Here is a 25922-nt window from a genome sequence, read left to right as displayed (position 1 = left end):
GCCGACAGATACAATGTTATGTCATTCTGTCCTTGCTCCAGTCATGAAGGTAATTCCCTTCTCACACAGAAATGTGAAGGCAAACAAAAGGATTACAGGCTGATGAGGTCCCTGCATCTGCTTCTCCTGCAGTTAGCTGCATCAAAACACCATAAGAAACAGGAACTGGAGTAGGCCATTGACCTCTCAAGCCTGCTCCACCATTCAATAGGATCATGGCCGATCCAACATTCCTACTTTCTTGCCTTGTCTCCATAACCCTTGATTCCCCTATTGATCAAGAATCTGTCTCTCTCAGCCTTATATTTACATAAGGGCTCTGCCTCCACAGCTCTCAATGGCATGGAGTTCCAAAGACTCTCAATCTCTGAGAGAAGAAATTTCTCCTCATACCAGTCTAAAATTGGTGCCCTTTAATTCTGAGACTATGCCATGTGGCCCATGAGACTAAACATCCTCTCAGAATTTACTCTGTCAAGCCCCTTAAGAGTCCTATATGCTTCAATGGGATCAGCGCTCATAGTTCTAAACTCTGCTGAGTAGAGTTCCAAAATGTCTAACCTTTACTCATAAGACAATCCCTCCATACCAGAGATTATCCTAGTTAACCCTCTCTGAACTGCCTCCATGAAATAATATATTTCCTTAAATAAGGGTATTAAACTGCTCACGGTACTCTAGATATCATCTCACCAGTACCTTTTACACTAGCAGTAAGACTTCCCTATTCTTATACTCCAACCCCATTGAAATTACAGCCAACATTCCATTATTTGGAGGTTCTGGTGTTGGACTTGGGTGTACAACGTTAAAAATCACACCACACCAGGTTATAGTCCAACAGGTTTAATTGGAATCACTAGCTTTTGGAGCGCCGCTCCTACATCAGATGTGTACTCCACAGCCACCTGATGAAGGAGCAGCGCTCCAAAAGCTAGTGATTCCAATTAAACCTGTTGCACTATAGCCTGGCGTTGTGTGAATTTCAACATTCCATTAGCCTTCCTAATTACCTAATGCACCTGTGTGCTAGCTTTCTATGTTTCAAGCGCAAGTACCTCCAAGTCCCTTTACGTTGCAGCTTTCTGCAGTTTTTTTCTTCTTAAATAACATAAATAACTTCACACTTGGGGTTACTGTTCCTTCACTATCGTGGAGTCAAAATCTTGGAACTTGCTCCCTCAAAGCACTATGGATGTATCTACACCATATGTACAGTAGCAGTTTAAGAAATTGACTCAGGACACCTTCTCAATGGTAATCAGGAATGGGCAATAAATGCTGGGAAACAAATACACGAAATAGGAGCAGAAATAGACCATTTAGCCCCTCGAGGCAGCAATAAAATCATAGCCAATCTTCTTGTCTTTCAAATTCCACATTTCCATCAACCCCTGAAAACCCTCAATTCCCTCGCCCAATAAGAATTTATTCACCTTTCACTTAAAAATCCCACCTCGACCACTTCTGAGAGAATAGAAAATTCTCATCTCTAGCTTGAAAGGATGACAGCCCCCCCTCCAGTTTTAAACCAGTGCCCCTAGTTTTGGACTGGCCCATAAAAAGTCTTACAACCTTCAGTAAAGTCACACCTCACTCATCTAATCTCCAATGGGAACAAGGCCCATCCAAGATGGAGGATGGAAAAAAATTCTGGCTGTAGGAGTTGCTCCTTTTTTAAGGTATTTAAGGTGTTGGAGGCGATTTTCTTGAATTCCAGGAGCAGTAATTACTGTTTTATAGGCTGTTGCATTGTTTTGGAGGTTTGGAGAAAAGAAATTTAGAACATGGCACTTTAAAAAGAGAGAAGGATAGACAATAGGCAGCACATGGGCAGTGAAGGAGAGAGAGAGAGAAAGAAAAAGAAAGAAACAAACAATCCCACCCACCTACCCGCCCGCCCTCCCACAAGCTAACTGACACAGCAGTGAATGTGCGCAGTTACTGCCTTGCTGTTAGAATTCATGTCTCTCTGGACATTGGATTGCATCTAGGAAAACTTAAAAAACAGTGAAATTCACAACTTGGAGGATCCTGTGTGAGAGAGCTCACAGCACAGCAATAGATAAGTAAATAGTTTTTAAGTGTAGCCTTACTGTAAATCAATGATAGTGAGTTCTTGCTTGATTGTATGTTTTATTGAGATCTGTCTCTTGAGTAAACTTTAAAAATATGAGCCATAACTATTAAATTAGCCTGGAGCCTTTTTTTTAGAGCAATAAGATAGTGCTATTTTCTGGGTCTGCAGTTTGTGCAGGAACAAAGCTGGCTTTTAGTAGAGCCATATGCTCATCTTGTCAGATGTGGGAGTTCAGGGAGAAGTTACATATTACTGAGGATTATGTCTGCAGGAAATGTCTTTGGTTGCAAATCCTATCAGATCAAATGGATCGGTTGGAGCGACAGTTAAAAGCAATGAGGAATTTACAAGAGCAAGGGGGTGTGATAGATGGCAGTTAGAGGAAGGGGGAAAACTGCAAATACAGTCAGATAGATGTGTTAACTCCAGGAAAGGGAGGAGAGGTAGACAGGTAGTGCAGGAGTCTTCTTTGGCTATCCCCATTTCAAAAAGTATGCTGTTTTGGAAAATATAGGGGGTGATGGACTCTCAGGGGAATGTAGCACAAACAGCCAAGTTTCTGGTATCTAGACAAGCTTTAATGTAATGAGGGGTACGTCAGGTTCCAAGTGATCAATTGTGTTGGGAGACTCTCTGGTCAGAGGCTCAGACATTTCTGTGGCCAGCAGCAAAAACTCTGAATGGTATGTTGCCTCCCTGGTGCCATGAGGAAGGATATCTCAGAGAGGGCGTACTATGTTCTCAAAGGGGAGACGGACCAGCAGGAGATCATTGTACACATTGGAACCAAAGATATAGGGAGGGAAAAGGATGAGATTCTGAAGGGAGAATATAGAAAGTTAGGCAGGAAATTAAAAAGGAGCTCCTCGAGGGTAGTAATATCTAGATTACTCCTGGTGCTAAGAGCTAGTAAGGGTAGGAATAGGAAGATAGAGCAGATGAATGTGTGGCTGAGGAGCTGGTGCATGGGAGAAGGATTCACATTTTTAGATTATTAGAATCTTTTCTGTGGTAGATGTGACCTGTACAAGAAGAATAGATTGCACCTGAATTGGAAGGGGTCTAATATACTGGCATGGAGATTTGCTACAGCTGCTCGGGAGAATTTACACTAGTAAGGTGGGGGTTGGGACCAAGGGAAATAGTGAGGAAAAAGATCAATCTGAAACCAGTACAGTTGAGAAAAGAAGCCAGTCAAACAGTCAGGGCAAGAAAGAACAAAGCAGAGAACAATGAAGGATAAATGGCATTTCCTTCAAGAGGGCTAACAGGGAAGGCAGATGAACTCAGGGTATGGTTAGGAACATGGGACTGGGATATCAAAGCAAATACAGAAATGTGGCTCAGGGAGGGACAGGACTGGCAGCTTAATGTTCCAGGATACAAATGCTAATGCTATAGGAAAGATAGAAAGGAGGGCAAGAGAGGAGGGGGAGTTGTGTTTTTGATGAGGTATAGCATTAGAGCTGCACTTAGGGGAGGATATTCCTGGGATTACATCCAGGGAAGTTATTTGGGTGAAGCTAAGAAATAAGAAAGGAATGATCACCTTATTGGGATTGTATTATAGACCCCCTAACAGTCAGCAGGAAATTGATAAACAAATTTGTTAGGAGATTTCAGTTATCTGTAAGAATAATAGGGTGGTTATGGTAGGGGATTTTAACTTTCCAAACATAGTCTGGGACTGCCATAATGTTAAGGGTTTAGATGGAGAGAAATTTGTTAAGTGTAGACAAGAAAGTTTTCTGAGTCAGTATGTGGGTGTATCTACTAGAGAAGGTGCAAAACTTGACCTACTCTTGGGAAATAAGGCAGGGCAGGTGACTGAGATGTCAGTGGAAGAAGCCAGTGACCATAATTCAATTAGTTTAAAATAGTGATGGGTTTGGACAGATCAGATCTAAAAGTTGAAGTTCTAAATTGGAGGAAGGCTAATTTTGATGGTATTAGGCTTTCAAAAAGAACTTTCAAAAGCTGACTAGGGGCAGATGTTCACAGGTAAAGGGATAGCTGGAAAATAGGAAGCCTTCAGAAATGGGTAACAAGAATTCAGACAGTACAGGGTGAAAGGAAAGGCTGGTAGGTATAGGGAATGCTGGATAACTATAGAAATTGAGGTTTTGATTAAGAAAAAGAAGGAAGCATATGTCAGGTATAGACAAAAGAGATCGAGTGAATCCTTAGAGTACATAGGCAGTAGGAGTATACTTAAAAGGGAAATCAGGAGGGCAAAAAGATGACATGAAATGGCTTTGGCAAATAGGGTTAAGGAGAATCCAAAGGTTTTTATAAATATATTAAGGACAAAAGGGTAAGTAGGGAGAGAATGGGGCCCCTCAGGTGTGTACCCTAGAACCCTGTGGGAAGCTAGGCAAGTGATTGCTGAGCCCTTTGCTGAGATATTTGTATCATCGATAGCCACAGGTGAGGTGCCAGAAGATTAGAGGTTGGCTAATGTGGAATCACTATTTAATAAGGGTGGTAAGGAAAAACCAGGGAACTATAGACCAGTGAGTTGGATGTCAGTGGTGGGCAAGTTGTTGGAGAGGATCCTGATGGATGGGGTTTACATATATTTAGAAAGGCAAGGACTGATTAGGGATCATCAGCATGGCTTTGTGTGTGGGAAATCATGTCTCACAAACTTGATTGAGTTTTTTTGAAGAAGTAACAAAGAGGATTGATGAGGGCAGAGCGGTGCATGTGATCTACATGGACTTCGGTAAGGCATTCGACAAGGTTCCCCATAGGACACTGGTTAGCAAGGTTAGATCTCACAGAATACAGGGAGAACGAGCCATTTGGATACAGAACTGGCTCAAAAAAGGTAGAAGACAGAAGGTGGTGGTGGAGCGTTGCTTTTCAGACTGGAGGCCTGTGACCAGTGGAGTGTCACAAGGACCAGTGTTGGCTCCACTACATTTCGTCATTTATATAAATGATTTGGATATGAACATAGGAGGTTTAGTTAGTAAGTTTGCAGATTACACCAAAATTGGAGGTATAATGGTCAGTGAAGAAGGTTACCTCAGAGTACAATGGGATCTTGATCAAATGGGCCAATGGGCTGAGGAGTGGCAAATGGAGTTTAATTTAAATAAATGTCAAGAGCTGCATTTCGGAAAAGCAAATATTAGCAGGACTTATAAAGTAATGGTAAGGTCCTAGGGAGTGTTGCTGAACAAAGAGACTTTGGGGTGCAGTTTCCATAGCTCCTTGAAAGTAGAATCGCAGGGAGATAGGATAGTGAAGGCAGCATTTGGTATGCTTGCTTTTATTGGTCAGCGTATTGAGAATGGGAGTTGAGATGTCATGTTGCGGCTGTACAGGACATTGGTTAGGCCACGTTTGGAATATTGCTGCAATTCTGGACTCCTTCTTATCGGAAAGATGGTGTGAAACTTGAAAGGGTTCAGAAAAGATTTACAAGGATGCTGCCAGGGTTGGAGGTTTGAGCTGTTGGGTTAGGCTGAATAGGCCAGGGCTGTTTTCCTTGGAGTGTCAACCTGAGGGATGACCTCACAGAGGTTTATAAAATCATGAGGGGAATGGATAGAACAAATAGAGTAAGTCTTTTCCCTGGGGTGCGGGAGTCCAGAACTAGAGGGCACAGGTTTAGGGTGAGAAGGGAAAGATATAAAAGGGACCTAAGGGACAACTTCTTCACACAGAAGGTTGAGTGTGTATGGAATGAGCTGCCAGAGGATGTGTTGGAGGCTGGTACAATTGCAGCATTTAAAAGGCATTTGGATGGGTATATGAATCAGAAGGGTTCAGAGGGATATGGGCCAAGTACTGGCAAATGGGACTAGATTAGGTTAGGATACCTGGTCGGCATGGACAAGTTGGACTGAAGGATCTGTTTCCGTGTTGTACATCCCTAAGACTCTATGTCTGTACCTATTCCAGGTATCAATCCAGTAAACCCTCTCTGAACAGCCTCCAAATGCATTTACATCCTTCCTCAAAGCAGGAGGCCAAAGTTGCACATGGTATTCAAAATGTGATCTCTACAAAGCCTTGAGTAACTAAAACATAGCATCTTTATTATTATGTTCATTTCCTCATGTCACAAAGGATAGCATCCCATTAGCCTTTCTGATTATGCACTATACTTGAATACAAACTTGTTGCAGCTCATACATTAGAATCTAAATCCCTCTGCACCTCAGAATTCTGCAATCATTTTCTGTTTTCTTTCTTATTTTTCCTGCTAAGTTGAACAGTTCATAATTTTCCACATTATAATCCATCTGCCAGATTTTTTCCCACTTACTCAACCTATTTCTCACCGTCTAAAACTTCCTATGCCTTCAGTCCCCTTATCCAAGTCATTGATGGACATTGTAAAAGGTTGAGGGCCTAACTCAGAGCACTGTGAGATTAGACTCACCACAACTTGCCATCAGACAAGGAAGCATTTATCTCTGTTTTCTGTCAGCCAGCCAGTCTTTGATCTGTGCTAATATGCTACACCCTGTACCATGAGCTTTTATTTTCAAAAGAATCATTGATGTGGCATCTTATCAAATGCCTTCTAGACATGCAAATGTAGTCTGTCTACAAGCTCCCCCTTATCCACAGCATGTGACTCCATCAAAGAGCTAGAAGTCTGGATCTCCAGTATTCCACTTGGAATTGCAGGGCACACTGATCGGGAACAGATCTTTCCCCAGAAGAATCACTCATACATTGCTTTGGAAAGTGAATCCACTGGATTTACTGATACTCTAAATGATCCTTCATTAACGTGTGAAGTTATGGTGCTCTGACCTCATACTCAAAGTTGGACACACAGAGGTCAAGAAGCTCCAGAAAGCTGAGCATCTGTGGGGTCAGAAGGCTCTGCATCCATCCTTTAATGGTCGCTTCATCAGCATTCTTCAGAATCCACAGTAAACAGAACAAGAGTGTCTGGGTCACTTCTGCTGTTATGGTAGCATTTGGACTTGAGAACTGCAAGATAGAGAATGGTACATTGGATCATCCATGTGACAGACTGTGGTTGATGAGACTGCAGCAAGCTTACAGGGCAGGATCAATGTGGGAGGGTGGGAACAATGATGCCAGCTGTTCAGGTGGCAATTGGAGCATTAATGCTCACTGTTCAGGTGGCAATAGGAACATTCATGCTCACTGTTCAGGTGGTAATGGGAGCATTAATCCTCACTGTTCATGTGGAATTGGGAGTGTAATGCTCACTGTTCAGATAGCAATGGGAGCATTAATCCTCACTGTTCATGTGGAATTGGGAGCAATAATGCTCGCTGTTCAGATGGGAATAGGAACATTAATGCCCAATGTTCAGATGGCAATGGGAAATGGACAATGTCAAGTTTCTACTGTCCTCTTGCTGCCCCTCACAAAGACCAGATCTCCCCATGTGCTAAGGGTGATTCCATTGATTCAGAAACTGCCTCCTCTGAATTGGGGATTAAGAAAAGACTGCACAAAGAGCCAGTTGCTCTCTTTCTCAGCAGTTTCCTCTGATAGCCCTGGCTCCCTGCTGCTTCCAGAAGGGAGCTGTTGCTTACGGCAACTTATCCAAATCATTATTTGTCTTGATAGAACTTAGTTTAAATTTTGGCAAAATAGGGGAAAGTAGAACATGGGTGACCTAAGTATGTCACCATCTAAAGAGCACACAGACACACACCTCTCTTTCTGTCGTACATAAAGACACACAGACTCTCTCTCTTTCTCACAAACACACAGGTACAGACACTCGCACACACACACACACATACACACACAGTAGGCTGAGTTGTCTCTTTCTGTGTGATAATTGTGTGACAACCTAGATTCTTCAGGATCTCAGGGTCAGTTAAAGAGCCAAGACTAGTCTGAGCTGCTGGATTCAGCACTGAGAAGCAACTCTGAAGGTAAGTACCCTGGAGTGGAAAGAGCTTACCCCCGCGATGGGAGTTGAGTATCTGTTTGTTGAAGCAGTGTGTGGGGTCAACAGCACTGGTGATGTGAATATGAGGCTGGAGGCATTTCTGGGATTGGAATAGCGTGCCGTCAATTTGCTCTTTGAGCCTTCTGAATCTAAAAACAAAAGTTCAATAGGAAAAGGAATAAGTTTAGGCAGCATCAGTAAACCTGGGAAAATCAACTTCCACCCTTCTGCAAAGGCACCATGATGATTCATTCTTCAGTTAGTGAAGTCAACTCCAAAGTACCCTGGTTAATTCAACAGGACAGAGTTTTATTTGGAATAGCTCAGCAAAGACCACAGAATCTGAAACCGCGCTTCATCCCAAACACGCAGCGTAAAGACCGATAGCAAATGCTTGAGTGAAAATCTTGCAAATTTTACTGTCTGCACTAGGACCTTTTCCAAGTTGCAAATATCGATATAATTATACACCAGTTATCAAGTTATTTACGTCTGTTTTATGCAGCGAAAGAAAGCTGCATTTATATAGCAACTTACACAATCCTCAGCATGCTCCAAAACACTCTAAAGCCAATGAGGTCCATTCCAAAGTATAGTCACTTTTAATGGAGAGAAAACACGACAGCCAATTTACACATAGCAAACTCCCCACAAGGAACATTCTGACAATATTTGGGTAACCTGCTTCTGTGACATTACTTAAGAGATCAGTATCAGCCAGGACATCAAGAATAGTGATAAAAATCACACAACACCAGGTTGTAGTCCAACAGGTTTATTTGGAAGCACTAGCTTTCAGAGTGCTGCTCCTTCATCAGGTGACAACCACCTGATGAAGGAGCGGCACTTCGAAAGCTAATCCTTCCAAATAAACCTATTGAACTATAGCCTGGTGTTGTGTGATTTTTAACTTTGTCCACCCCAGTCCAACACCAGCTCCTCCACATCAGGAATAGCATGTGATCTCTTCTATCCACCATTAGAGGGCACATGGAGTGTTGGTTTAATGTTTCACCTGAGAGACAGATTATAAACAGTGAAGCAGTGCTCCCTCACTACTGCCCTACATGTTAGCATCTGGCCAACCACACAAGTCAAATTTATTACCTGGATAATGAATCAACAAATCCCAGTGCCATGAACAGACTTGAACAAATTTAGATCAAGTTACCATAAATAGAATGTACAGCACAAGAACAAGCCATTCAGCTTAACTGATCTATGTTCATGTTCATTCTCCGTAAAAACTCCTTCCTTAACCCTTTTAAAATCCTTGTTCCTTAAACCTATTGGCGAAAGCTTCTATCCCTTTCTCTTTCATGTACTAATATTGTATTCAATAACAGGGAGAACACTTCAGAAGAACTTAGTTGTTTGGGAAACACATTGTGATTATCTAAGCATGTGAATGGTGCTATGTAAGTGCAGCTCTTTTCTCCTCTTAGGTGCCTCTATGTTATTTGCCCAGATTGTTTCTTTAATAGGAGGCTCTGCTCAGTAAAACGTAAGCTTGGGATTCTTTTCTGTTTCCAGATCTGGGAGCAAGAACTGTGTTTTAGTAAAATTCTGCCATGTTAGAGTATCCCAAGATGAGTTAAGCTGTCTGTGATGTGTTGATCTTGCTGCCCTAGTTGGTCGTTTAAGCTTTCTGTACAGAGATTATTTCTCCTTTAAACTTTCTGTAGGGGGATTTACCCTCCTTTAAACTTTATGTATAGGGATACTCTCTTTTTGATCTTGGCTCCAGTGCGCCGAACATATTGTTAGGAGGTCACTGTCGAGTCCAGACGGTGATTCCAAGGCATTCTGGCCATAAGACCATAAGAAGTAGGCCATTCAGCCCATCATATCTTCTCCACTATTCAATGCAATCATGCTTGATCTGATAAACCTTAACTCCACTTTCCTACCTTTTCCCTATCTTCCTTGATCCCATTCCTGATCAGAAATCTGTCTCTCAGCCTTGTATATACTAATTCTCTGTGGCAAAGAATTCCACAGATTCATTCTGCTCTGACAGAAGAAAATCCTCCTCATCTTGGTCTTACATGGGAAACCCCTTATTCTGAAATAATGTTGCTGCATGGTCCTAAACATTCCCACAGTGGGAAGCAAGGGGCACTGGAGGCAAATTTGGAGGAAATAGTCTGCAAGGGTATGAGGAGATAGCAGGAGATTGGCACAAGGTAATGATGCCATTTTAAGAGCCAGTGCAGACATGATAGAGTTATAGAGAAAAGCCTCCCTCTCTGTTGCAATCAGTCTGTTTCTGTATCACCAGATCATTTCCTGTTAAACACTAGAGTGCACCTCCGCTGCACACACTGGCACCCCAAGATGGCAGCCATGTTTCAGAGCTTCGCTGTTGGCCTGAATCTGCTGTTGGCACACAGCTCAGTCTCTTGATGAACCCCTGGCAAATCTCAATTTAAACACAGGCCTGAGAGAGAGAGAGAGAGCTAAAGGAGGAACTAGGAGGAAATCTAACCCAGATTCAGAGCTGTATTACTCACCATTTCTTGTGAATCAGAATGTGTTCTACTTCTGTTATTATCCATCACACTTCTTGTGCCTTCCCCACAGCCTTTGCCAATTCCTGCATTTCATTTACCTGACAGGTTCTGCAGTTGAGGGAGAGCGGTCAGAATGATGCCCAGAAGTGGCAAGTACAATGCTGCCACTTTCGCCTTCAGCTCACGGTTCCACAGTCTTGGGTCTTTATCATGGGAAGCCAGGAGGCTATGAAGCAAGTTCACTGCTTCTCTTCTGATCAATCTGCATGAAGCAATAGCACTTAAACACATCAAACAGCAACTTACATTGTCAAAGTGCATGGTGGCATGACAGAATGAAAAAATTAGCTTGTGTATGTGTGTTACGATGTATAATCTGTGTAAGTGCGTGTGTAGTATTAATTTCATATCTACACATCTAATAATAGTTGTCTGAATGTACATGTACAGTATATATGTTCTCCAAAGGTGGTGTGTGCAAACAAATGTATTTGTTAGCAGATGTACGTATGTGTGTTTGCACACCTTTCTAAACATTATAACATATATAGATGCTTTCATGTTGTGTATGAGCTTTGTGTGTTGCTAAGACAATGTATGCCTGTTACTAGGAAATGTGTGAATGTATTTATTGCTAGGTTCCTGTATGTTGCTCAGTTACTGTATGGGAGAATCTGTTGCAAAATTATTGTGAGAGGAAATTAAAAACAGAAAATGCTGAACTCAGTCGGTTTTGCAGCATTTGTGGAGAGAGAGAAACAGTTACTGTTTAGTCCATTATGACTCTTATTCATGAAGCTTCTTGTCAAGAGTAACATTGGTTTTTGTTTCACAGATGCTGCAAAACCTGTTGAGTTTCTCGATCGTTTTCTGTTTTTATTTCAGATCGCTAGCATCTGTAATATTTTTGCTTTTATTTTAGTCCTTTGTTGGTGCAACAGTGTTGTGAGGGTGTTTTGCTACATGCTTATATTGCTGGATGAGTGTTAGCTGTAGAACATCAACCACAAATTAAATGTGTATAAGCTCATTAACGTAAGAAAATATTCCAGGGCTCTTTGTGGGTGTGATTATCAACAATGTCTGACACCAACCACATCAGAGATATACAACTAGTTTAGTTTGCAACCAAAAGACTGGTCAGTTTTAAGGAATACCTTAAAAGAAGCAGAGAGACAAAGAGATAGACAGGCAAAGGGCAGTTGGAAAGATTTGGAGCTAAGCAGCCACTTCTGGAGAAACAGGTAAAACTGGAGTAGCTCAAGAGGTCAGTATGAGAGGAAGGCCAGATACCTTGGAGCATCACCAGCCTGGAGGTGGTCACAGAGATGCTTCGCCAGGTGGGAGATTTGAAAACAAGAGTGAGGATTTTATAATTAAGGTATGGCTTAAACAAAAGCGAGCACACAAATAAGAGGAGAATTGGAAATGGTGCAAGTCCAGACGTGATGACTTTATGAATGGGAAATCATGTCTGACAAACTTAGAATTATTTGAGTTAACAAGCAGGATATATAAAGGGGAACTAGTGGATGTAAGATATTTGGACTTTCAGAAAATGTGTGATAAGGTAACACACATTCAGCTACTTAATAAGATAGGATCCCATGGTGTTGGAGGTAGTATATTAGCATGGATAGAGGATTGACTAACTAAGATAAGACAGAGTTGGAATAAGAGGGTATTTTCAAGATGGCAGTGGTGTGCCACAAATCAGGGCTGGGCCCACATTTATTTACAATATATATTAATGACTTGGGTGAGGAAAGTGAATGTACTATCACCAAGTCTGTGGATGACACACAAATACTTGGGAAGGCAAATGGTAAGGATAACGCATAGTCTGCAGAGGGACATAGACAGATTAAACTAGTGTGCAGAGACTTAATAGGTGGAATGTAATGTTTGAAAATGTGAGGTTAGGCACTTTGGCAGGAAGAATACAGGAGTTGAATATTAGTTAAATGGAGAACGACTGCAGAAAACTACAGAGGGATTTGGAAGCCCTTGTACATGAATCACAAAACGCATCCCAAGTTCATTGGGTAATAGGGAAGGCAAATGGCCTTTATTTCAAAGGGAATGAAATATCAAACTAGGGTGGGTTTCTGAAAACTATGCAAAGCATCAGTCGGGCCACAGCTGTGAACAGTTCTTGGCCACTAACCTGAGGAAACATGCATTGTCATTGCAGGCAATCCAGAGAAGGTTCACTACATTAATATCAGGTATAGAGGAATTACCTTATGACGATAGGTTGAGTCATTTGGGCCTGTATTTGTTGGAATTAGAAGAATGAGAGGCAACACTATTGAAGCATGCATGATTTTTAATGGACTTAACAGGGTAGATGTGGAAAGGGTTTGGGATAGCCTAGGACCAAAGGGCACCTTAGAGTAATTTAACATTTAAAAGAGAGATATATTTTTCTCTTGGAGAGTAGTGAAGCTGTGGAAGTATTTACAACAGAGGATTGTTGAAGCTAAGTCATTGAATGTATTTATGGCTGAGACAAACAGATTTTTAATCAGTAATGGAATCGATGGTTAGTGGGGAAAAGGCAGGAATGTGGAGTTAAGGGTTATCAAATTAGCCATGATCTCATTTAATGATGGACCAGACACTGGCTACTTTTTCTCCCTGGTGTCAAGTGGAGTAATGCTTACAATCACCTTGGTGAAGATCAGGTTGCCATGCTTTACATTCAATTTACTGTTAGTTTTATAGGATTATTTTCTTCACTTCCATCATTTTAAACTGAAAATGGAGCCAGATGAGGAGAGGCGTGGGATAGAACATTCATCCTCTTGATTACAATGGGATGCAGCCTCAGTCTCAGTACATCTGCTTTGCTCACCTTCCTGAATCCGGCTTCAGTACGTCAGCTATCTCCTTTAAGAGCAGTCCCACCAGGAAGTGCTGCTGACGGAATTTCCTGGAAAGTCTAAACATTCCAGCAACACAGTCATGAACAGTGGCATCCTGCAAAAAGAAATGTTGTTCCACTTTTAGTTTAAAAGTATATTTTGGAACTTTAGAGGAAGCTTGTTGTGCGATCTGAGTGCAACTGTATGACAGGGAGTTACACTGCACATAACAAAGTGAGTGAAGGAGGCTGGGCCTGGTTCAGGATCAGGAATAGCTGCTCAATCAGTTGCAGGAACACCGATGATCCAGAGCAGACCCAAAGGACCAATTGAAGACAATAAAAACAGATCATACTGGGGTCGAGAGGGTGTGAGTTATACTGGGGTCTGAGAGGGTGTAGGTTATACTCGGGTCTGAGATAGTGTAGGTTATACTGGGATGTGAGAACGCGTGGGTTATACTGGGGTCTAAGAGGTTGTGGGTTATATTGGGGTCAGAGAGGGTGCGGATGATACTGGGGTCTGAGAGGATGCGGGTGACACTGGGGTGTGAGAGCATGTGAATTATATTGGGGTATGAGTTCTACTAAACTCTGAGAGGGTGCGGGTTCGACTGAGATCTGGGAGGGTGCTGGTTATAATCAGGTATGGGTTATACTGGGGTGTGACAGAATGCAGGTTATACTAGAGTGTGAGAGGGTGAGGGTTATACTGGGGTAAGAGAGGGTGTGGGTTATACTCTGGTCTGAGAGAGACTGGATTGTACTGGAGTCTGAGGGGGTGCTGGTTATAATCAGACGTGAGCGGGCGTGAGTTATACTGGAGTGTGAAGGTCATACTGGGGTCTGAGAGTGAGTGCACTTACTGGAGTCTGATAGGGTGCTGGTTATAATCAGGTCTGAGAGGGTGCAGGTTATACTGGAGTGTGAGATGATAAGGGTTAGACTAGGGTATGAGAGGGCACGGGTTAAACTGGAGTGTGAGAGGGTGAGAGTTATACTGGGGTCTGAGAGAGTATAGATTGTACCGGTGTCTGAGAGAGTGCCAGTTATAATCGGGTCTGAGAGGGTGCGAGTTCTTCTGGAGTGTGAGAGGGTGAGGGTTATACTGGGGTTTGAGAGAGAGTGGAGTCTGATAGGGTGCTGGTTATAATCAGGTCTGAGTGGGTGCAGGTTATACTGAAGTGTAAGAAAGGGGTACAAGACGGCATGGGTTATACTGGAGTGTGAGAGGGTGACAGTTATACTGGGGTATGAGAGGGTGAGGGTTATACTGGGGTCTGAGAGAGAGTGGATTGTACTGGTGTCTGAGAGAGTGCCAGTTATAATCAGGTCTGAGAGGGTGCAGTTTATAATGGAGTGTGAGAAGGTGAGGGCTATGCTGGGGTACAAGACGGCGCGGGTTGTACAGGGCTCTGAGAAGGCGAGGATTATACTGGGGTCTGAGAGAGGATGCGGGTTATACTAGGATGTGACAGGGTGCGTGTTATACTGGGGTATGATAGGGTGTGGGTTATACTGGGGTGTGATAGGGTGTGGGTTATACTGGGGTGTGACAGGGTGTGGATTATACTGGGGTGTGACAGGGTAGTTATTATACTGGGGTGTGACAGGATGCCCATTATACTGGGGTGTGACAGGGTATGGGTTATACTGGGGTGTGACAGGGTGTGGGTTATACTGGGTGTGACAGGGTGGGTATTATACTGGGGTGTGACAGGGTGTGGGTTATACTGGGGTGTGAGAGGGTGCAGGTTATATTGGGGTTAGGAGGGTACAGGATATACAGGGGTCAGGATGGTATAGATTTTACTGGGATCAGGAGGGTGTATAGGTAATACTGTAGTCAAGAGGGTGTAGGTTTTTCTGGTGTCAGGAGGGTGTTATATTGGGGTCAGGAGGGTGTAAAGGCTATACTGGGGTCAGGAGAGTATAGGTTATACTGGGGTCAGGTGGTGTATAGGTTATACTGGGGTCAGGAGGGTACAGGTTTTACAGGTGTCAGGAGGGTACAAGTTTTACAGGGGTCAGCAGGGTACAGGTTATACTGGGGTCAGGAGGGTACAGGTTTTACAGGGGTCAGCAGGGTGCAGGTTATACTGGGGTCAGGAGGGTACAGGTTTTACAGGGGTCAGCAGGGTGCAGGTTATACTGGGGTCAGGAGGGTACAGGTTTTACAGGGGTCAGCAGGGTACAGGTTATACTGGGGTCAGGTGGTGTATAGGTTATACTGGGGTCAGGAGGGTACAGGTTTTACAGGGGTCAGGTGGTGTATAGGTTATACTGGGGTCAGGTGGTGTATAGGATTTACAGGGGTCAGGAAGGTACAGGTTATATGGGGCCAGGAGGGTACAGGTTTTACACGGGTCAGGAGGGTACAGGATTTACAAGGGTTAGGAGGGTACAGGTTACACTGGGGCCAGAAGGGTACAGGTTATATTGAGGTTGGGATGCAGAGGGTGATAAGGGTTTCAGGTTGTGGAAGCTCTACCTCTAAGAGCCTGTTGTCATCCTGAAGCTTGGAGTGTGATGCAAGCGGTAGATTCAGTGTAACAAAGTGCTCGTGGCTACAGACAACCCTCAGGAAGTTGATGCGTCTGTCATGGAGATGAGGCCGGGCTGCAGCTTTCTCTAGAAGCTAAGAATAAAAGTCTCAGTGTTGACGTGACATGTACAAATGAACATGAAATTCTGAGCATGTCTGGGTGTGGTTAAATGTGGTCAGGTATTCTGGCCAGAAAATACACTAGACACGTTTCCCTCTAACTCCAATCCCACAAGTGAAGGCTGAATTCTTGAGTTTGTATACTTAACCCTGATTTAAACTCACCCAATGGAATCAGCATTTATAATAAACTAAACTACTTTCAAACACTGGGAATTCTGATTTCTTACTTCATGGTGTTGATTACTTGACTTGTTTGATCAGTACATGTATTTATGGGCAGTGTGGTAGTTCAGTGGTTAGCTCTGCTGCCTTACAGTGCCAGGGACCTGGGTTCAATCCCAGTCTTGGATGACTGACTGGGTAGAGTTTGCACGTTCTTGTATATGCATGGGTTTCCTCCCACAGTCCAAAGACAAGTAGGTTAGATGGCTTGGCCATGCTAAATTGCCCATTGTGCAGTCTGGGAGGATTCTCCGTGGGAAATACAGGGGTACAGGCCTGGTGGGATGCTGTTTGGAGACCTGATGGGCTGAATGGCCTGCTTTCACACTGTAGAGAGTCTAGGTACATGTGAGAGACAAAGCCTGACACATTCTGAGCACTGCACATTGACATAGAATCATAGAGATGTACAGCACGGAAACAGACCCTTCGGTCCAACTCGACCAGATATCTAAACCCAATCTAGTCCCACCTGCCAGCACTTGGCCCATATTCCTCTAAGCCTTTCCTATTCATACACCCATCCAGATGCCTTTTAAATGCTGTAATTGTACCAGCCTCCACCACTTTCTCTGGCAGCTCATTCCATACATGCACCACCCTTGGTGTAAAGAAGTTGCCCCTTAGGTCCCTTTTATATCTTTCCCCTCTCACCCTAAACATATGCCCTCTAGTTCTGGTCTCCCCCACCTCAGGGAAAGAACCTTGTCTATTTATCTTATCCATGACCCTCATGATTTTATAAACCTCTAAGGTGACCTCTCAGCCTCCAACACTCCGGGGAAAATAGCCCCAGCCTATTCAGCTTCTCCCTATAGGTCAAACCCTACAACCCTGGCAACAACTTTGTAAATCTTTTCTGAACTCTTTCAAGTTTCACAACATCCTTGCGATAGGAAGGAGACCAGAATTGCACACAATATTCCAAAAGTGACCCAATCAATGTCTTGTACAGCTGCAACATGACCTCTGAACTCCTGTACTCCTTACTCTGACCAATAAATGAAAGCATACCAAACGCCTTCTTCACTATCCTATCTACCTGTGATTCTACTTTCAAAGAACAATGAACCAGCACTCCAAGGTCTCTTTGTTCAGTGACACTCCCCAGGACCTTATCATTAAGTGTATAAGTCCTGCTCTGATTTGCTTTTCCAAAATGCAGCATCTTGCATTTATCTAACTTAAACTCAATCTGCCAATCCTCAGCCCATTGACCCATCTGATGAGGATCCCATTGTGCTCTGAGGTCACCTTTTTCACTGTCCATTATACCTCCAATTTTGGTGTCATCTGCAGACTTACTAACTAAACCTTCTATGTTCACATCCAAATCATTTATATAAATGACGAAAAGCAGTGGACCCAGCACTGATCTTGTGGCACACCACTGGTCACAGGACTCCAGTCTGAAAAGCAAACCTTCACCACCACTTTCGAGCCAGTTCTGTATCCAAATGGCTAGTACTCCCTGTATTCCATGAGATCTAACCTTGCTAATGAGTTTCCCATGGGGTACCTTGTCGAATGCCTTGCTGAAGTCCATAAACATCACGCCCACTGCTCTGCCCTCATCAATCCTCTTCGTTACTTCTTCAAAAACCTCAATCAAGTTCATAAGACATGATTTCCCACACACAAAGCCATGCTGACTATCCCTAATCAGTCCTTGTCTTTCCAAACACATGTAAATCCTGTCCCTCAGGATTCCCTCCAACAACTTGCCCACCACTGACATCAGGCTCACTGGTCTATAGTTCCCTGACTTTTCCTTACCACCTTTCTTAAACAGTGGCACTATGTTAGCCAACCTTCAGTCTTCCGGCACCTCACTTGTGACTATCGATGATACAAATATCTCAGTTAGAGGCATCACAATCACTTCCCTAGCTTCTCACAGAGTTCTAGGGTACACCTGATCAGGTCCTGGGGATTTATCCACTTTTATGCATTTCAAGACATCCAGCACCTCCTTCTCTGTAACATAGACATTTTTCAAGATGTCACCATCTATTCCCCCACATTCTATGTCATCCATGTCCCTCTCCACAGTAAACACTGATGCAAAATACTCATCTCCTGTGGCTTCATACATAGGTTGCCTTTCTGATCTTTGAGGGGCCCTATTCTATACCTAGTTACTCTTTTGTCCTTAATGTATTTATAAATCTCTTTGGATTCTCCTTCATCCTATTTACCAAAGCTATTTCATGTCCCCTTTTTGCCCTCCTGGTTTCCCTCTTAAGTATACTCCTACTGCATTTATACTCCTCTAAGAATTCACTCGATCTCCGTTGTCTGTACCGGACATGTTTCCTTCCTTTTCTTCACCAAAACCAATATGTGACCTGATTGCACATGTGAAGTTGTTTCATCCCGGGTATGAGCCTGTGGAAGTATTGTTTATACTGGTTAACATGCCTTACTGAAAACAAAGTGGAAGAGAATCAAATATATCTTTGATTCACTGCACACCAACAATTTTACTTGTAGTCACTTTCTCCTTAAATTTTAATGACTGTTGGGTCAGATCAAATTGAGCCCTTAATTCCTGCACAGTTCTGTTGATTCTGGAGATAGTTCTGATTAAAGAATGGCTTAACTTAGCCTCCACGTTGTTACCTCTCTGTGGTGGTGACCAACCAGACGAAGAACAAAGCCTCGGTCCATGAGGGATAGCAAGTCATTCAGGAAGAACCCAAGGCTCAGGTTTGTCATTTCAGTGATTTCAGCATCCTGGAGAAATATAAAGTCACAACAGTTGTCTTCAAACATGTTTCTCCCTGTGCTGTAACAGTCACTAAGAAAGGGCAACGCTACAGAATAATGTCTCTTCCTTCTCTCACCAATCCAATTCTTCACACACCCAACTGGGACATTCATCATTTCATCGCAATCATTACTTCCTCTACACTCGGACTCTCAGAGAATGAAAACTCGAAATAAATAAGTCACAAACGTAATACCCACTAAATGCAACCATTACCAGTTCTATCCTGAATATCAGCAGAAACTGAGGGGAGTAAAATGTCAATGCAAATGGAATTATAACATCATGGGAGAAACAAGAATGAACAACAGTTATACACCTATAACGAGCCAATTTTACATGAGTATCCAGTTTGTCAACCTTTCAAGATACTACAAATGAACAGCCACATTCAAACCTTTTATTTTCCTAACTAAGTCCCTTGTTAGGGTGCCTCAATACCTGCTATGATGGTCTTTATTGCTGTGCAACCTGTCTCCTGAACCCTGGAGGAGATGATTCCTAAGTGACGAAAGGATTGTTACCAGTATCGTTGAGGTACCACATCACCTGCTTTATATTTCATACCTGTTTTTCTTTTTTTTTATATAGATATTTTTATTAGAAATTTAACATTTTTACAAAATTACAAAAATAAACAAGACTCTCAAGTACAAACATTGATATACAATTAAATCTTAAATAAATAATAACCAAAATGTAACAAAAAGAAAAATACCGAGAAAAAAAAACGAAACTCAACTACTAATCTAACCTACAACTAACCAGAGTGTATAATTAAGTCTCTTACATTATTCAAATAAGAGAAAGAAAAAAAACAATGGATAACACAGAAATTGGGTAGTGAGATACATGCTCGGAATGTGTTAACATCAAATGTAACAAAACCCGTATTAGTGCGGGATTCCTCTCCCAAGGGGCCCCGGACCAGCCAGGTTCGTAATCTCAATTAAATAAAAGCCCTTGTTAGGGTAGCCGAAATATCTGTATTCATATAATTCAAGAAGGGGCTGCCATATTTTATGAAATAATTCGGACTTTCGATGCACCATATTTGTAAGGAAGTCAACATTCCATAATTAATCTGTGCCAATTTGAAAGTCCAGGAGGGCCCTCAGCCACCCAGTTTACCAAAATATTTTTCCTTGCACAGAAAGAGAGAATAGAGAATAATCTCTTCCCGTACATATCAAGGGAGGGTAAGTTCGAAAAGCCCAAAAGGAGAGATACAGGGTCCACTTTAATTTCTGTTCCTAAATTTCTGTCAGGGTACTTGCTACTTTAGTCCAGTATCTACGGATCTTATGACAGGTCCATAGGCAATGTAAAAGAGTGCCCATCTCTATTTTACATTTGGGACACATTGGAGAGGCTCCTGCCTTAAATTTTGCCAATCGATCTGGTGCTATATGGGCCCTATGAAGTATCTTCAGCTGGATAGCCTGCGTTCTGTTGCAGATGGTGATTCTTCTGGCGTTTTCCCAAATCTCATTCCACGTTTCTATAGAGATTTCTAGTCCCAAATCCTGATCCCATGTTTTAAGCAAATTGTCCATATCTCCCGATACTTCATCATGTAGTAAATGATAAATAGTACTTACAGAAGATACCCCCATTGGTCGTAGCACTCTACATTCTCTATATGATGTATAAAGACTATCTAATAACGTAGTCTTCTTCTGTATATAATCTCGAATTTGTAAGTATCGAAAGAGGTCTCCATTAGGTCATCCGAATTTCTGACGCAGCTGTTCAAAAGACATCAGGACCCCTTCCTTAAACAGGTCCCCTAGACATGAGATATCCCTGGATCTCCAGAGTTTAAAAATGGCATCTGTAAACCCCGGTTGAAATCCCCATGCTCCCACTATCGGTGCATAGGGGGATGTTTTATGTGAGTTGCCCTCATTTTGCCGCATTATATTCCAAGTTTTAATTGTGTTTAGTATTATAAGGTTTTTACAGTGATCCGTAATGATTTTCTTCTTGTTTGAAAATAAAAGATTAATAAGTGGGCATTTTACTTGAGAAGCCTCGATGTCCAGCCAGATTGATTGTTGATCAGACAAGATCCAATCAGCTATGTAACTTAATAGAGAACTTAACTGATATTTCCTAAAATCTGGGAAGTCCAATCCTCCTCTTGCCTGTGGAAGCTGTAGCTTCTTCAGCTTAATGAAGGGCCGTCTATGATTCCAGATAAAGGAACCCAACCAGCCATATAATTTACGTATTACCAGCCTCGGCAGCATCACCGGAAGCATTCTCATAGGGTATAGGAGACGGGGCAGGACATTCATTTTAATTAGTACTATTCTACCTAGCCAGAAAATTGGAAGGTCTCCCCATTGCTGGAGGTCCTGCCTTATCCCTTCCAGTAAATACATAAAGTTAGCCTTGTATAACTGACCAAATACTGGGGTAATAAAAATGCCTAAATATAAGAAATCCTCCAGGGACCACCGAAAGGGAAAGTGGGATCCGTCCACTAAGTGGGGTATCATAGCAAGGCCACCCATTGGCATAGCCTCCAATTTTGAGAAATTAATTTTATAGCCTGAGAATGCGCTAGATATATTAATAACTTGGATTAAGCGAGGTACGGACCTCAGAGGAATAGAAGAACATCATCTGCATAAAGGGCAATTTTATGTTTACCTGTACCAATCCTTGGGGCCGTTATATTAGGATCAGCCCGTATAGCTTCTGCTAGTAGTTCAATTATTAGCGTAAATAACAATGGTGAGAGAGGACATCCCTGACGGCAGCCCCTACCCACACTGAAGCTACCCGAACCTAATCCATTGGTAACCACAACTGCTTTGGGATCATTATACAGTGTTGAGACCCATTTGGTAAACACCTTTCCAACGCCAAACCTTTCCAATGTGTAAAACAAATATGACCATTCAACCCTGTCGAATGCCTTTTTTGCGTCTAATGAGACTACTACTCCTGGTATCTTTCCCTGATGGCAGGCTTGAATCATATTCAAAACCCTTCTAATATTATTGGATGATCTACGGCCCTTAATAAACCCCATCTGATCCTCCTTTATGAAATATGGCAGTACCCTTTCTAGTCTCAATGCTAACGTTTGAGAAAGGATTTTAAAATCTACATTTAGCAAGGATATTGGTCTATATGACGTACAATCTTCTGGATCCTGTCCTTTTTTAAGGATAAGCGAGATATTTGCCTCTTTCAACAAAGGCAGGAGACAGCCCTGACTGTATGCGTAGTTATACATGTCCATAAGTGGGCCAGCCAGTATTTCTGTAAATTCTTTATAGAATTCAGCTTGAATACCATCTTGGCCCGGTGCCTTACCGCTCTGAAGTTGCCTGATTGTGTCAAGTATTTCTTGGACTGTTAGGGGAGCATTTAAGACCGATACCTGTTCCGGAGTTAGGTCCGAAAAGGTCAAATTTTTAAAAAATGATTGCATCCTCCTAGTCCTGTCTTCACAATCCTGCGATTTATATAAATCAGAATAAAATTTTCTAAAGATTGCGTTAATCCTTTTATGATCATGAGTCAGAGTACCTGCACTTTCCTTGATAGACGTGATAGTTTGAGGGGCCTTTTTCTCTTTGCAAGAAATGCTAAGTATCTACCCGGTTTGTCGCCAAATTCATATAACCTTTGTTTTGCAAATAATATTTCCCTCTTAGCTGTTTGGGTAAGCGTGGTGTTTAGAGCTGTCCTAAGTGCCGTAATCCTTTGCAATTTGATAATAGAGGGTCTATCAGCGTATGTTGTTTCAGCTGCTTTTAAGCGAGCTTCGAGCAGACGCTGTTTTTCTCCCTTTAACTTTTTCTGGGTCGCTGAGTAGGAGATGATCAAACCTCGCGCGTAAGCTTTGATGGTCTCCCACATCATTGATGGGTTGCTAGCCGAACATAAATTAATTTCTAAAAAAGTTTTAAATTCTTGAGAGAAGTACTTTACAAATTTACTATCTTTCATCAGGAAGGGGTCCATACGCCAATGCCGAGGGGATGTCCCGTTGTTCCTCGCCTTGATTTCCATATATACAGCAGCGTGATCAGAAATTGCTATACTACCTATTTTACAGGTTGATATGGGATTTTAAAAAATCGAGGGGGCAAAAAACATATCAATTCTGGGATGACATTTATATGGATTGGAGTAAAAAGAAAAATCTCTGCCCTGTGGATGAAGGCATCTCCATACATCTACTAATCCTAATTCTTTGTTCAAATCCACCAATTGTCTAGATCTGGGAGATACTCCTGCAGTACTCTTGGGAATCCTATCTACTTCTGGATCCATAATACAATTAAAGTCTCCCCCTATAATTGTATGACAGGCACCAAGAGCATCAATTTTGAGAAGGCTTCCGTTATAAATTTAAAGGGGTGTGCCAGGGGGCAGTACAAATTTAAAATCTCATATTCCTCTTCATTTATAAGGGCTTTAATCAGAATATATCGTCCAGATTCGTCTTTTATCTGATTTAGGATTTTAAAAGGGAAATTCTTCCGAATAAGAATAGCAACTCCCCTGCTTTTTGAGCTAAAAGAAGAAAAAAAGGCCTGATCAAATCCACCCTGTCGTAATTTCAAGTGTTCTTTATCCAACAGGTGTGTCTCCTGTAGGAGAGCTATATCAACCCTTTCTTTCTTGAGACTTGATAATATTTTCTTCCTTTTGACTGGCGAATTACTCCCCTTGACATTCCAGGTGCACCACTTAACTGACTGATCAACCATAATCATCTGGGTAAATCCGAGACCCTCGGTAGGGGAAACCCTATCCAGAACATCCCGAGCATAGAGCATATAAAATTCACAAAAATAAAGGCTCTCTAATACACTCACAACAGTATAATAAAAAACTATTTCTAAATAATTTTTAAAAACGTATTTAAATGGAGATTTTCCCCCTTGTTCCCAGGGGGTATCACTTCCTTTCCAAAGGTCCATCATATCCTCTCCCAACCAGTGCCCCACCCTTGACCCAGGCGCTCCTCAATAGGATGAGGAGAATTCAAATATACTACAGAGCTAGAGTTAACAGTGAGCACCCTATCCCCACGCCCCCACCCACACCAACACCTGGATATATTTGGTAATGTTAATACCATGTATAAACATATATAACCATAAAATTATAACCTCAACAAGTAATAATTAAATATAATAATACAAAATAACAAGGGAAAACAACTCCGCTCCTAGAGACAGAGGTAAAATAGAATAAGGTAACCACCTCCCCCCACCAACATTAACTAGACCCCCCCGGCTTATGTATATATATATATATATATATATAGAGAGAGAGAGAATAATTTAAAAAAACCAAGGGGAGGGGGAGAAAATCGTTAAGTTGAGAACAAATAAATAAATCCCTCTCCCCACCCCTCAAGGTAATATTAAACAGTAAGGTACAAAGAAAGAAAAGGGGGCGTGTAAACCGGAGTGGGGGGGGGAAGACAAACCAACATCCATTATCTCTTACAATTTATCTAAGAGAGTCCAAAAATTCCTTAGCCTTTTCCGGCGATCCGAAGTTATACACGGATCCTTCATGGTTAAAGCGTAGCATCGCTGGGTAGCGTAAGGAGTACTGAATATTTAAGTCCCTTAAACACTTCTTCGCCTCATCGAATACCTTCCTCTTTCGGACCAGAGCTGGGGAAAAGTCCTGGAATAACATGATCTTGGATCCTTTATAGTTCATGGCTTGGGGATCTTTTCCAAGATTTCTAGAGGCTTCTAGGAGTATCTGCCTCTCCTTATAGCTCTGCAGTTGGAACAGGACCGGGCGGGGGCGCTGGTTCAAGCCGGGCCTGCGTATTGCAACCCGGTAGGCCCATTCTACCCTTACCTGGCCTGATCCAGCCTCCAGATTTAAAAGTTGTGGAAGCCACCATTCGAGGAACGCTGTAAGCTGGCCTTCCTCTTCCAGGTCGGGAAGGCCCAGCAAACTAATATTTTTTCGATGACCTCGATTATCGAGGTCGTCAATGTGGTTCTCTAAGGTCCGGACCCGATCTACAGCCGATTGTGCTGTAGTTTCGAAGGTCACGGCCTTTAGCTCCGCCCCTCCGACTCGGCGCTCAATTTCCTTAATGTCTCGGTCGTGCTTTTGCAGCACGGCCGAGAGTGAGTCCCATCAGCTTCGGGACTCTTCAATAAAAGCGTCGATCTTCGCATCCAGTTTGGAGATGATTTCCACGAGGCTCGCCACTGTAGGCAAGTCCCCCGGGGCGGCTGCGGACACCTCTGCTGCAGCTGGAGAGGGTGGGGGAGGGGTTCCTGCTTGCTGAGAACTGCGGGCTCCCTTCCCTTTAGTCATTTTTACTGAAGATTAGATTGTTTAAATTTAATACTAAGCAACTAATTAAATCAAACAGCTATTTTAAATGATTTGATGAGTGTGGTGGGGGTGGGTGACCCACTTTGCCCAAGTCTTGGGAGGAGCACTGTAGACTCAGACTTGCTGGTTCGCCGCCATCTTGGATCCCCATACCTGTTTTTCTAATCAACCTATTTGGAGATATTATTACACACCTTTTGAGGAGGCTGGATTTGAACCTGGGCATCCTGGTCTAGGGGTAGGTACACTAGCACTACAGCACGAGCATGCCCCCACTTCCTGCCTTAATAAGTATGGAAAATTCGATACTCCTGGAGGTTTGTACTTTTGCATTTACAGTGCTGACAACGAGCTCCATTCAAACTGATTCAACATTCCCACAAACTGAACAATAAAGAGCCAGGGAAGCGAAGAGTCCCTGGAATAACTACATTGAATCATAAACTTTCTTAATTCAGTCAAACAATACAGCTCTGTAGGATGCAGTGAACTACAGCAGTATGTAATATGCAGGGACAAGTGTATAGAAGGTTACTGCTTCCTCACTGGGATTGTT

General features: G+C 42.5%; 1 protein-coding gene across 6 annotated transcripts in view; it reads right to left on the bottom strand.

The window, feature by feature from the left end:
• Positions 1 to 25922, bottom strand: part of LOC140494608 (dedicator of cytokinesis protein 7-like) — a 199676-nt gene that overhangs the window by 42674 nt on the left and 131080 nt on the right. For all 6 annotated transcript variants that reach the window (XM_072593970.1, XM_072593972.1, XM_072593971.1 and 3 more), the window contains exons 25-30: positions 18874 to 18987; positions 15853 to 15999; positions 13353 to 13477; positions 10594 to 10757; positions 7995 to 8131; positions 6857 to 7039 (exon numbers count right to left, since the gene is read on the bottom strand). In XM_072593970.1, coding sequence (XP_072450071.1) covers positions 6857 to 7039; positions 7995 to 8131; positions 10594 to 10757; positions 13353 to 13477; positions 15853 to 15999; positions 18874 to 18987 — 870 coding nt within the window. The remainder of the gene's footprint in view (positions 1 to 6856; positions 7040 to 7994; positions 8132 to 10593; positions 10758 to 13352; positions 13478 to 15852; positions 16000 to 18873; positions 18988 to 25922) is intronic.

Source organism: Chiloscyllium punctatum, chromosome 24, assembly GCF_047496795.1.
Source record: "Chiloscyllium punctatum isolate Juve2018m chromosome 24, sChiPun1.3, whole genome shotgun sequence".
Taxonomy (NCBI): Eukaryota; Metazoa; Chordata; class Chondrichthyes; order Orectolobiformes; family Hemiscylliidae; genus Chiloscyllium; species Chiloscyllium punctatum.
The sequence above is the reverse complement of the archived record's forward strand: the minus strand, read 5'-3'. Positions and strand labels throughout refer to the sequence as shown.